At 49.8% G+C, this 13683-nt stretch overlaps 1 protein-coding gene across 6 annotated transcripts in view; it reads left to right on the top strand.

Annotated features, from left to right (window-relative positions):
* The window catches only part of LOC144265359 (class I histocompatibility antigen, F10 alpha chain-like), a 594986-nt gene that overhangs the window by 29045 nt on the left and 552258 nt on the right, over nt 1-13683 (top strand). For 4 of the 6 annotated variants that reach the window (XR_013346263.1, XR_013346262.1, XM_077817983.1 and 1 more), the window contains exons 3-6: nt 7415-7690; nt 9592-9867; nt 13010-13111; nt 13522-13554. The exons of the other annotated variants lie outside the window; for them this stretch is intronic. Coding sequence is in view for 2 of the 4 variants with exons in the window: in XM_077817983.1 (XP_077674109.1) it covers nt 7415-7690; nt 9592-9867; nt 13010-13111; nt 13522-13554 (687 nt within the window). In the remaining 2 variants the exon portion in view is untranslated. The remainder of the gene's footprint in view (nt 1-7414; nt 7691-9591; nt 9868-13009; nt 13112-13521; nt 13555-13683) is intronic. 6 annotated transcript variants of the gene reach the window in all.

Raw genomic sequence — 13683 nt, 5'->3', positions numbered from 1 at the left:
CTCCTGCCAAAGCACGCAGGGGGGGATATAGATCCTGTTCCAAACCCCAGTCATCTTTCCCAGGCTTCCAGGATGTAAATAGTTAGTTGGACTCTCATAGCTCCTGGAACTGGGCATGCCTCAGTCTCCAGGCTTCAGACCCAGGGCCTCCTGCGGCAAGTCCATGCCTTTGAGCAACCTACACTCTAGCTGTCTAAAGTGCATGGATGAGACTCCTCTTGCGGATCGCTGTGAGCTCTACCACCAGTTCAGTCCACATGTGAAACAGGACAGGGAGGCCAGGCTGAAGTCCCTCCTGATGAAAGCGGCACTCAAACCTTCTTCAGAGCCGAGCCAGTCAAACTTGGCACCGTGTACCTCAGTGTTGGTACAAAGAGCTGCTGCAGAGAGAGTCCATATGGGACTCTCGGCACCGTTCCCCAAGCCCAGGGCCGAAGAAGCAGCTGCTCTGAGAGGTTCCTCATCTCTAAGAATGGACAAGCATGGGGAGTGCAGCCTGCATCTAGCCACTCCTCTGCCCCTCCTCCGCAGATGATAACGTCGACTCCGCCCTGTTCACAGGCTCTGTGAATCCAACCAGCTGCTGGCACCAGAGGGACCGCGAGGCACCAGCAGGGTCACAGTACCATCCATCCCAGAGGCGTTTGTTGTGGCCAAGGACTTGCTGGCACTTCCAGTACAGCAGTTGGTGCCAGCAGTGGGACAAGCAGAAGAGAGCATGTTGCCCTGAGCTCCTGTTTGGTACCAGGCCCTTGCTCTCTGCTTATGTCGAAGCAGGCTTCCCCATCTTGGCGCCGATCCCTGGATCCTCAGCACCATCCCGGGGAGCCGACGGGTACCACACCCCCCTCGTCCCCACAAGATGACTCATCATCCAAGTTGGAGTTTGAATCTTGCATCCAGCCAAGGGACTGGTACCCGCATCTCACCAATCAGCCCTATGCAATGGTGGATCCCGGTTTAGGGGTTCCTCTGAGCTCCTGGCCCAGTGAGCAATGGTCCATGCAGCTACAGTGGCCTTTTTGGAACCGGTGGGGTTTTCCTCTGCTGCCTAGGGGCTCCTACTCAATGGTGTCTGAGAGAAGGATTCCTCTGTCACACTGAACAGCAGCTGATCCGGACTACGATATTGAGCTAGGTATTGACTCTCAGGACTTGGAGCTACAGGATCTGGTTGCTGGAGAAGGAAGGTCCCATGTTGGTGCAGGCTGCCTCCTCCTCCTGCCCCCCCCCCCCCCAAAGAATCATAGAATATAAGGGTTGGAAGGGACCTCAGGAGGTCATCTAGTCCAACCCCATGCTCAAAGCAGGACCAATCCCAACTAAATCATCCCAGCCAGGGCTTTGTCAAGCCTGACCTTAAAAACTTCTAGAGGCAGGGATAGGTGTTTTGCCTCCCCATGACGACTTCAAGGCTCACCAGGAGTTACTGAAGAAGGTGACCTCGAACTTAGGGCTGGAAGTGGGGGTAGTTAAAAAGTCCTCCAACAGCCTGGTCAACATCTGGGCTGCAGTGACCCTGTTGAAGGTAGCTCTGCCTCTCAATGAGACCATCATGGGTCCAGTTAAAACCCTGTGGCAGACCCCTTCCTCACTGTCCCCCAAGTCAAAGAAGGCAGATAGGAAGTACTATGTCTCTGCCAAAGGGTAGGAGTACGTATGTTCCCATCCCCCTCCCGGATCCTTGGTGGCCTCGGCAGCCAATGAGAGGGAAAGGCCAGGACTGTAAGGGGCAACGCTCAAGTCAAAAGACTCAAAAAAGCAAGACCTTTTTGGTAGGAAAATCTATTTTACCAGTGGTTACAGCTCCACAGTTCCAGCCAACAGGCACTGCTGTGCAGATATGACTTTCACTCCATGTTGAAATGTAAAGACTCGCTTCCCCAAGAGTCCAGGCAGGAGATTGTTGCTCTGCTGGAAGGGAAGACTGTGGCCAGGGCCACACCCTTGACGCAGCGAATGCGACAGCCGGGGTTATGGATCAGCAGTGCCCATGCAAAGGGGCCCCTGGCTTCAGTCCTCTGGCCTACAGGCAAAGGTCCAGCAGTCTCTTCAAGACCTTCCATTTGAAAGGACTTCGCTCTTCTCAGAGCAAACAGCAAACTGCACAGCCCGAAAGGTGCCAGAACCTCCCTCAAGTCCTTGAATCTCCATGCCCCGGTGCCTTCGAGGAAATATTTCAAGCCCCAACAGCCTGCCCTCTTCCCAGGCCCACTGCCTTGTCAGGACCTCTTCAAAAAAGTTACAGGTGCAGACAGCCGCCCCCATCTGCCTCAGCCTTGCTGCCTGGGCCTTAAGGACACTCAGGGGGCTCCAAGCAGAACTTTTGCTGGGGCGCCCGAGGGCATTACACCGGTCCCCATACCAGATCCTGCCCCCTTTTTGTTTTTGGACCATCTCTCCTGCTTCCATAATAATGGCAGCCTTCCTGAGATCTCAATGACTGGCTGGTCAATGGCCAGTCCAAGTCCCAGGTGAAAACCAGCATCCACCTCGTCCAAGTAAGCTTTCGAGCACTTGGCCTGCTGATAAACGAGCAGAAGCCAACACACATCCCAGTTCAGAGGATAGAGTTTATCGGAGCAGTGCTCGATTCTACCCAGGCCAGGGCCTTCATCCCAGAAGCCCATTTCCAGTCAGTGTCGTCACAGGTCAAGGCCCGCTCAGGCTGTTGGGTCACAAGGCCTTGTACGTATACGTGGTGCAGTATGCGAGGTTGCATCTCAGACCCCTTCAGGCTTGGCTGGCCTCAGTGTACCAGCCAGATGGCCATCATTTGGACTCGGTGCTCACGGTGCCTACCCATCTTGGGCACTTCAGGACACAAGGTCAGTGGTCCCAGCAGGAACTCTTGCTATGGATAAACATCAGAGAGCTCAGAACAGGAAATGTCAGCAGTTCTGCTGTCTGTGTGACTGCAAACTAGGCTCACTCCCAGATGCCTTCTAAGGGTATGTCTACACTACGAAATTAGGTCAAATTCATAGAAGTCGGTTTTTTAGAAATCGTTTCTATATAGTCGATTGTGTGTGTCCCCACACAAAATGCTCTAAGTGCATTAACTTGGCAGAGTGCTTCCACAGTACCGAGGCTAGCGTCGACTTCCGGAGTGTTGCACTGTGGGTAGCTATCCCACAGTTCCCGTAGTCTCCACTGCCCATTGGAATTCTGGGTTGAGATCCCAATGCCTGATGGGGCAAAAAACATTGTCGCGGGTGGTTCTGGGTACATGTCGTCAGGCCCTCCCTCCCTCTGTGAAATCAATGGCAGACAATCGTTTCGCACCTTTTATCTTGAGTTACCTGTGCAGACGCCATGCCACGGCAAGCGTGGAGCCCGCTCAGCTCACTGTCAACCGTATGTCTCCTGGGTGCTAGCAGATGCAATGCAGTACTGCTACACAGCAGCAGCAACCCATTGTCTTGTGGCAGGAGATGGTGCAAAAGGCCTGAAAACCATCCTCATCATGTCCGAGGTGCTCCTGGCCGCCTCGGTAAGGTTGGTCAGGAGCGCCTGGGCACACATGAGTGCAGGGACTAAATTAGGAGTGACTCGACCAGGTCATTCTCTTTAGTACTGCAGGCAGTCCTATTGTACCATCTTATGGTGAGCAGGCAGGAGATGAGGATGGCTTGCAGTCCTACTGCACCGTCTGCTGCCAGCCAAAGATGTAAAAGATAGATGGAGTGGATCAAAACAAGAAATAGACCAGATTTGTTTTGTATTCATTTGCTCCCCCATCCCTCTGTGAAATCAACGGCTGACAATCGTTTTGGTGAAGTCTGTCAGGGGCACCTTGAAAACTTTAATGGAGATTCAGTCCTGCCTGAAATACCAGAGGGAGGGATAGCTTAGTGGGTTGAGCATTGGCCTGCTAAACCTAGGGTTTTGAGTTCAATCCTTGAGGGGGCCATTCTGTGTGACAGTTCTTTTGTTTCTCCTTGATGTAAAGCCACCCCCTTTGTTGATTTTAATTCAGTGTAAGACAACCCTGTAAGCCCTGTCGTCAGTCGCCCCTCCCTCCGTCAGAGCAATGGCAGACAATTGTTCCGCGCCTTTTTTCTGTGCAGACGCCATACCACGGCAAGCGTGGAGCCCGCTCAGATCACTTTGGCAATTAGGAGCACATTAAACACCACGTGCATTATCCAGCAGTATATGGAGCACCAGAACCTGGCAAAGCGAAACCGGGCGAGTAGGCAATGTCACCACGGTGACGAGAGTGATGAGGACATGGACACAGACTTCTCTCAAAGCACGGGCCCTGGCAATGCGGGCATTATGGTGCTAATGGGGCAGGTTCATGCAGTGGAATGCCAATTCTGGGCCTGGGAAACAAGCACAGACTGGTGGGACCGCACAGTGTTGCAGGTCTGGGACAATTCCCAGTGGTTGCGAAACTTTCGCATGAGTAAGGGCACTTTCATGGAACTTTGGGACTTGCTTTCCCCTGCCCTGAAGCGCATGAATGCCAAGATGAGAGCAGCCCTCACAGTTGAGAAGCGAGTGGCAATAGCCCTGTGGAAGCTTGCAACGCCAGACAGCTACCGGTCAGTTGGGAATCAATTTGGAGTGGGCAAATCTACTGTGGGGGCTGCTGTGATGCAAGTAGCCCACGCAATCAAAGATCTGCTGATATCAAGGGTAGTGACCCTGGGAAATGTGCAGGTCATAGTGGATGGCTTTGCTGCAATGGGATTCCCTAACTGTGGTGGGGCCATAGACGGAACCCATATCCCTATCTTGGCACCGGAGCACCAAGCCAGCGGGTACGTAAACCGCAAGGTGTACTTTTCAATAGTGCTGCAAGCACTGGTGGATCACAAGGGACATTTCACCAACATCAATGTGGGATGGCCGGGAAAGGTACATGACGCTCGCATCTTCAGGAACTCCGGTCTGTTTCAAAAGCTGCAGGAAGGGATTTTATTCCCAGACCAGAAAATAACCATTGGGGATGTTGAAATGCCTTTAGTTATCCTTTGGGGACCCAGCCTACCCCTTAATGCCGTGGCTCATGAAGCCATACAGAGGCAGCTTGGACAGTAGTCAGGAGCTGTTCAACTATAGGCTGAGCAAGTGCAGAATGGTGGTAGAATGTGCATTTGGACATTTAAAAGCGTGCTGGCGCAGTTTACTGATTCGTTTAGACCTCAGCGAAACCAATATTTCCCCTGTTATTACTGCTTGCTGTGCACTCCACGATATCTGTGAGAGTAAGGGGGAGACTTTGGGGGGGTGGGTGGGAGGTTGAGGCAAATCACCTGGCCGCTGTGCAACACATGTGCAACACATCTCCAAGAACAACCGTTGCAGGTGTTTGTCCAGCTCTGGGGCATAGTTCAGGGACACAGCTTAGTCGGCTTAGCTCTCACCTACGGCTGTGACACCAAATTGTATTTTAATCCCCTGACCTACATTTTTCCAGAAGAGATTAGTGATTTTTGGGTGTCTGAGATTGAGGCCGGGTGCTCCCACTTTCTAATCAGGCCCCTTTAAAAGGGCTCGGGTGGGCACCCAAAATCACTAGTCATTGCTGTAAATCTAGGCATTTATCTCGATGTATCTAATGCAGGGCAGGGGAGGGGTGAAAATATTTGGGACCCTGTGTCAGGGTTCCCTCCTTACTCTGAACTCTAGGGTACAGATGTGTGGACCCGCATGAAAGACCCCCTAAGCTTATTTTTACCAGTTTAGGTTAAAAATTTTCCCAAGGCACAAATTCCGCCTTGTTCTTGAACAGTATGCTGCCACCACCAAGTGATTTAGACAAGAACAGGGAAAGGACCACTTGGAGTCCTATTCCCCCAAGCCCTACTCTGCCTTTCCTGGGGAAGGCTTGATAATAATATCCTCACCAATTGTTACAGGTGAACACAGACGCAAACCCTTGGATCTTAAGAACAATGAAAAATCAATCAGGTTCTTAAAAGAAGAATTTTATTTAAAGAAAAGGTAAAAGAGTCCCCTCTGTAAAACCAGGATGGTAAATACCTTACAGGGTAATCAGATTCAAAACATAGAGAATTGCTCTTGGCAAAACCTTAAATTCCAAAAAGACACAAAAATAGGACTACACATTCCCTCCAGCACAGTGAATTTCACAAGCCAAAAAAAAAAGAAAATCTAACGCATTTTCTAGCTAGATTACTTACTAATGCTATAGGAGTTGAATTGCTTGTTTCCTTGATCGGTCCCCAGGCAGAGGCATCACACAGACAGACAAACCCCCTCCCCTCCCCCACCCCAATGGTCATTTCTTGGTCAGGTGCCAGACAGGTTACCCGAGCTTCTTAACCCTTTACAGATAAGAGGATTTTATAGTACTGTATCAGAGCTTCTTAACCCCTTCCCTTTATGACACCCTGTGTGGGTTATTTTTGTGCCCCCACATTCTGCCCTGTTTGCCAAGCGAGGGGTCTGATCCGTTCCCCACACATTTCAGTCTTCCTCGTGATCCCCACAGTGATCTCTATTCACCATAGCCTCCCTCCCTCTCCCCTAAATTCTTCTGCCTGTCCCCATCCCCCCCTCACCCCCCAGTCTCCCTCCCTGCCTCCTGTCAGCCTAGGGGTGGCTGTATTAACTGAGTCTGATCTTGGCTGTGTGTGAGATGGGGGCCGTTGTGAAGATTAGTCTGGCTGTAGGAAAATGTTGGCCAGCTGAACTAAAGGCCGTCAGTGGCCTGATCCTTACAGGGAATCACCTGGGGACAGTGGCCGTGTGAAAAAGAGGCCAAGCATCCGAAGTTGGTGCTTTGCCATTCCTAGATTGAGCTGGGGGCACGGGGAAGAGGGGGCAGGGAAACAGAGGAATCCTGGGGATTCTGTGAGGTCCTTAAACCAGAGCAGAGGTTAGTGTCGGGGACAGACCTCCTGTACCCTCTCCCCACAGGGACATGGGGGTACTGTGAATGGAGGAGGTGCGGGACCAAGTGACCCTGAGGACCCTGCAAAATGAATAAAACCAGAGCAGAAGAGAGTGGGGTATAGACCCTCTGCACTCTCTCTCTTCTGCTCTCTGAGCATCCCCCCAGTTCTGGTAGGGAGGGTCATTTTAGGAAAGAGAGAGAGTGCAGAGGGATAGACCCCTGCAAAATCCGGAGTACTCCCTTTGGGGTTGTGCCACCCTGCACCCCCTGCAGGGAACATACAAGAACAAGCAGCAATGAGGTACTCTTTGAAGGTTGTGAGCTCTCTGCAGTGTGTGTGGGGGGGGGGAGCGCCCCCTGCGGGTTTGGGTTCCCTCCTGAAAGGAGCTGGGAGGGTGTAGGACCCAACAGCATAAGTGGGAACCCCATTTCTCAGGAGATGGAAGGCCAAATAGCAAGGGGAGGACCCACTGGGCTACCTACAGTTGGGTCTTGGTGAGATTTTCAGAGAGAGGCTGCTGCTGACCCTCAGCTGTGTTTCAGGGTTTCACGTTATCCAGACGATATACGGCTGTGATCTCTGGGAAGACAACGTCATTCAGGGGTTTTACCAGGATTCATATGACGGACGAGACTTTCTTACCTTCGATAAGGAGACCATGACTTGGGTAGCAGCAGATATTGGGGCTCAGATCACCAAGAAGAGATGGGATGTTGAAATAGGTGACAACCAGCGGTGGAAACGGTACCTGGAGGAGGAATGTATTCCCTGGCTAAGGAGTTCTCTAGAGTATGGGAAGGAGACTCTGCAGAGGAAAGGTAAGATGGGAGACAAGTCCCACCCAGGAGGTCACTACAAGTTACATCTCCATTCCCCAGCCCCAGTTTCAAAATGGAGCAAGGGGTGGGGGGCAGTTGAGCTAACCTGGCCCCAGGGATGGGTGGGGAAACAACCCCTTCCCCCCACTCCCAGCTCTGCTGGAAAAAAAGATAAGAAATTGAAAATGTTAAAAGCAGCTCACTGTAGAGAAGCTGACCAAATGAGCCCAAATTTACAGCACAATTTCTACCTCCTCCCCTGGTGTGACACAGTAGTTATCAAGGCAATATGCCTGTGTGTGTGCATTTTAGAGCACTTTGATTAATTATGGAAAAGCCACCACTTCTATGTACACCAGCTTCATTCACCATGCAATTCTTCCTCATTCACTGTCTATACCATCATATTTGTTATGTTACCCCCAGCCCCTGTGTTCCACCAATGACGGTAGCTTTGTTCTTATTGCCTCTTTGTGCAGACTTCTCCCACAGTCATCTATGTGCTTTCTTTTATGCTATCCCCTACATGTGGAATTGCCCTCCCCGTACTAATGTGGAAGAAGGGTCCCCTTGTCCTTAAAGTTTTCCCTCTCAAGACCTACCTTTGCTGCAACACTTCCATATTTATTACTTGTTCTTTTATTACTTGTTAATTTTATGCAAATTAGTTAGCATCATTACACACCCTAATCTTTCCCTTCCCAAACAGTTTGCATTTGCTGTTCAAGGTTACTTGAAATTTGTACCCGTTTTTTTTCAACATACTAGTTGCTTATTTCTCTCACAAACCTCAGCAGAACATCATCTTGTCCTTTGCTATCTTTACAAATGCCAAGAAGTAAAAGCCATACACAGCAGTGTAATGTATATTTCAGTGCCAAGGGGCTGGGAAACTGATTGTTCAACATAAGGGTAAATCCTTTTGAAATCCATAATATTGGGGTAAACAGATTTGGTAACAACCTACAAGAAATTAGCCAATTAATATTAGCTAGTTTGAGGGCAATTTAGCACTGTCACTTTTGTTTAATGGGCCCTTTCCATCTCTAATTGGTCAGTTTATCCAACCCATTTTTTTGCTTCTTGGCCAGGGCAAGATTCTTCTCTCTTTCAAATCCAGGGACTGAGAGGAGATGGGCACAAACCTAGCACATGATTGACATCTGTAACTGGAGCTTAGTGAAGCCTTTCAAGGTACTTGTGTCACTGTGGTTGGGAGCAGAGGCCAGGTCAGGGACCTGGATTCAGGATTCACTGTTGCTGATGCTGTGAATTCGGCACAGGAATCCACTAACATGGTGATTTCTCTCACATCAGAGGGATTCCATCTCATGGAATCATAGAATCATAGAATATCAGGGTTGGAAGGGACCTCAGGAGGTCATCTAGTCCAACCCCCTGCTCAAAAGCAGGACCCATCCCCAATTAAATCATCCCAGCCAAGGCTTTGTCAAGCCTGACCTTAAAAACTTCTAAGGGAGGAGATTCCACCACCTCCCTAGGCAATGCATTCCAGTGTTTCACCACCCTATTAGGAAAAACTTTTTCACTAGGAGGGTGGTGAAACACTGGAATGCGTTGCCTAGGGAGGTGGTGGAATCTCCTCCCTTAGAAGTTTTTAAGGTCAGGCTTGACAAAGCCTTGGCTGGGATGATTTAATTGGGGATGGGTCCTGCTTTTGAGCAGGGGGTTGGACTAGATGACCTCCTGAGGTCCCTTCCAACCCTGATATTCTATGATTCTATGACTCTCTGTGAGTGTAATCACTCTATGATTCTATGGACTCTCATCCTCTCCCACTGTTGGGGTCTCAGAATTTCATGCTGTAAAGCTCCAGCAAAGGCTGCCTGGTTTAGAGCTTGAAAACAACTACAGTAACTTCAATTTTGTCTTTTTCCCAGTGCGCCCAACAGCTAGAGTGAGCGACCGGTCATCTCATGATGGCCTCACCACCCTCTCCTGTACAGTCAGAGGGTTCTACCCCCGGGACATCACCGTGACCTGGCTGAAAAATGGGGAGAGCAGACAGCAAGAGACCTATTCTGAAGGCATCCTACCCAGTGGGGACGGGACTTACCAGACCTGGGTGAAAATGGAGATTGATCCCAAGATCAAAGCCCGTTATTCATGTCACGTGGAGCATGAAAGCCTGTTAGAGCCACTCTCTGTCTCCTGGGGTAAGGAGTTTGTGTGTTTGTCTGTTTTCCGAGTGGGAGAGGGGAATCCATTATTCTCAAACCCAGAAAAATTCTCATTCGAATTTATAGGCTGAAGCTGGAATTTCCTCAGGGTCTGTGAGGCCCTGTCCTCTTTGGCCCTATCCCTCTGCAGTCAAGTTCTTGTGCTAGAGTTGGGACCCACAGTGCCTGGGGCTCATGTCTTGCTCTCCAGTTTGCTGCCTCTGGGTCTATTTGATACATCATGATAAATCATGGAGCAGGTCCTCAAAGAATCAATCCTGAAGCACTTACATGAGAGGAAAGTGATCAGGAACAGTCAGCATGGATTCACCAAGGGAAGGTCATGCCTGACTAATCTAATCGCCTTCTATGATGAGATTACTGGTTCTGTGGATGAAGGGAAAGCAATGGATGTATTGTTTCTTGACTTTAGCAAAGCTTTTGACATGGTCTCCCACAGTATTCTTGTCAGCAAGTTAAAGAAGTATGGGCTGGATGAATGCACTATAAGGTGGGTAGAAAGTTGGCTAGATTGTCAAGCTCAACGGGTAGTGATCAATGGCTCCATGTCTAGTTGGCAGCCGGTATCAAGTGGAGTGCCCCAGGTGTCGGTCCTGGGGCCGGTTTTGTTCAATATCTTCATAAATGATCTGGAGGATGGTGTGGATTGCACTCTCAGCAAATTTGCGGATGATACTAAACTAGGAGGAGTGGTAGATACGCTGGAGGGCAGGGGTAGGATACAGAGGGACCTAGACAAATTAGAGAATTGGGCCAAAAGAAATCTGATGAGGTTCAACAAGGACAAGTGCATGGTCCTGCACTTAGGACGGAAGAACCCAATGCACCGCTACAGACTAGGGACCGAATGGCTCGGCAGCAGTTCTGCGGAAAAGGACCTAGGGGTGACAGTGGACAAGAAGCTGGATATGAGTCAGCAGTGTGCCCTTGTTGCCAAGAAGGCCAATGGCATTTTGGGATGTATAAGTAGGGGCATAGCCAGCAGATCGAGGGACGTGATCGTCCCCCTCTATTCGACATTGGTGAGGCCTCATCTGGAGTACTGTGTCCAGTTTTGGGCCCCACACTACAAGAAGGATGTGGATAAATTGGAGAGAGTCCAGCGAAGAGCAACAAAAATGATTAGGGGTCTGGAACACATGAGTTATGAGGAGAAGCTGTGGGAACTGGGATTGTTTAGTCTGCGGAAGAGAAGAATGAGGGGGGATTTGATAGCTGCTTTCAACTACCTGAGAGGTGGTTCCAGAGAGGCTGGTTTTAGACTATTCTAAGTGGTAGAAGAGGACAGGACAAGGAGTAATGGTCTCAAGTTGCATTGGGGGAGGTTTAGGTTGGATATTAGGAAAAACTTTTTCACTAGGAGGGTGGTGAAACACTGGAATGCGTTTCCTAGGGAGATGGTAGAATCTCCTTCCTTAGAAGTTTTTAAGGTCAGGCTTGACAAAGCCCTGGCTGGGATGATTTAATTGGGGATTGGTCCTGCTTCGAGCAGGGGGTTGGACTAGATGACCTCCTGAGGTCCCTTCCAACCGTGATATTCTATGATCTCAGCAATACACTGTCTCTGAAGGGAGAAGATTAACAAGTGGACACTAATGCCTGAAGGGACCATTCTAATCATCTGATCTGAGCTCCTGCATAGCCCAGGGAAGCGGGAAATCACACCAGGGACCCTAGCATCCAGTTTGGTCATCTGTGGGCAAACAAGATCTGATCCTTCAGAAAGAGATTGCCTATTCCAGATGTAAAGTCTCCAAGGGATGGAGAATTTACCACATCCTAGGGGAAGCTCAAATCTGCCCCTTATTTCCAAACAGAATTGGTCTTGCTTTAGCTTGCAGCCAGGGCTCAACTTCAGGCACTCATGGTCCTGCCATGAGTGCAGGGGACTGGACTAGATGACCTCTCAAGGTCCCTTCCAGACCTATGATTCAGCAGGTTCTCAGAAACATAGCTCTACGTGCCCTTCATTCTTGCCCATGTGGCCAGAGAGAGATGTTCAATGTTAGGAGCAGCTTGTTTCTGTGTGCAGTGATGCTGGAAGAGAGGGTATGGCCTTGGAATGGAGCAAGAAGGCAGATTAGAGCCCTGCATCAGTGGGGAGAGTCTCCTATGTCCCTAGCACAAAAAAGTCGAGGAAGAATTTTTTTACCCATGGAGCTGCCTTCCAGCCATCTTTTTGCTTGGTTAATTGTGATGTGGAAAAATGCAGCATTTGGAAGTGCAAACAATTTCTGAGCGGGCAGCCTGCAACGGGACTCTCGTCAGCAGATGGTTTCACATCACAATGCTGCTACCACGTCCCCTGCCAATTTTTGTGTCATAAACCACATTTCCTTATTCTCTTAGAAATATTTTTCTTTTTGCTGTTTTATTATGTGGCTCTTTCAGACAACAGGAGAAGCTGATTAGTGAAACTGAAAGTGTATACAGAACTCGGGGTTCAAAAGGTTTATATAAACAAAGAACAGTATTAAAATATCTCTATCATCCCCTCTTCACTTCCTGCCCCCCTCAAAAAACATGTGTCTGTAACTCCATTCTTGGCAGGGAAATCCAGAGCTTTGAGGTCAGTTTCCAGTTTGTCTCCAGACTCCCACAATGGGACTGTTCCATTAGTCATGGAAGTCAGCGTGGTCAAAGGAGGTTAGGGGCTGGGAATCAGGACTCCTGGGTTCTGGGAGGTAAGTGGAGGCTAGTGGGTTAGAGCAGGAGGTCTGGGAGCCAGGACACCTGGGGTCTATTTCTGGCTCTTGCACTGCCTCACTGTGTGATCTTCAGCAAGTCTTCCCCCTTTCCCGTTTAGGGACAATACTGACATCCATGCTCTCCCACAGTTAGGTTTATGAGGATTGGTTAATGTTATAAAAGTTTTTCTAGTTTAAGTGCTACATATGTATTATGATTTGAAGGGGTAGAGGCTGTGTCCAGGACTTTGTATGGTGGGGTGCAATGCATGGTAGGTGCATTGTGGCTGCGTGGAGCTCACTGGAAGGGGTGGAGGGTTGCAGGACTTAGCCCTAACTGGGGAGCTGACTGACGGATCCCTGCAGTGGGATGCAAGGGGGGGCTTAATGGGGGGGTTTCCCCATTGATCATTCTCTCCATTCCATTTCAGAACCAAATAACAATCTGATTCCCGTTGTGGCTGGAGTTATCACTGCAGTTGTCCTGATTGGTGTTATAATTGGAGTAGTCGTCTGGAAAAAGAAACGCCCAGGTAAAGATCCTGGGATGGGGGGATTCCCTAGACTTGCTGGGACCTGCACACCTGCCTAAGGGCAACAGCAGTACAGGAGTCAGTGTCAGTCTGGTGTAACTGCCCTAGTACTGTGTACTGCGGGACTGACCTAATGGTCCCCAGTGGGAGCTGCCAGACCCAGAAACTGGGTGCAGGCTACAGTTTATATGCGGTTAGGTTTTCTGAAGAGCTCAGCACCCAGTGCACCAAAGTCTTTGGAAACTGTCTCATTGTGTCTTTCTCTCCTGCCCATCATGAGCGCCTGGGACCATGAGTCCATTACTGAGCACCAGGGGGCTGTGCTGGGCCAGGGGCCCGCTGTGGACACTGATTGCAGTTGGTTCCTGCCTTGGGAGCTGCATTCATTGAAATTTGCCTTCTCTCTGCAGGGAAGAAGGGAGATGGCTACACTGTAGCTTCAGGTAAGTGACAAGAGACCCATCACCTCTTTTCAAGTGGCCATCCCTGAACAGGCATCAGTATTTGCTTGTGGATTTTAGCCTAGAGGCTCTGACAGGAGATCCTCGCTCCCACTCATAGGCCTTGTCTAC

This window comes from Eretmochelys imbricata, chromosome 5, assembly GCF_965152235.1.
Source record: "Eretmochelys imbricata isolate rEreImb1 chromosome 5, rEreImb1.hap1, whole genome shotgun sequence".
In the NCBI taxonomy this organism is placed as follows: Eukaryota; Metazoa; Chordata; order Testudines; family Cheloniidae; genus Eretmochelys; species Eretmochelys imbricata.
Note: the sequence above shows the minus strand (reverse complement) of the source record. Positions and strands in the feature narration are given on the sequence as shown.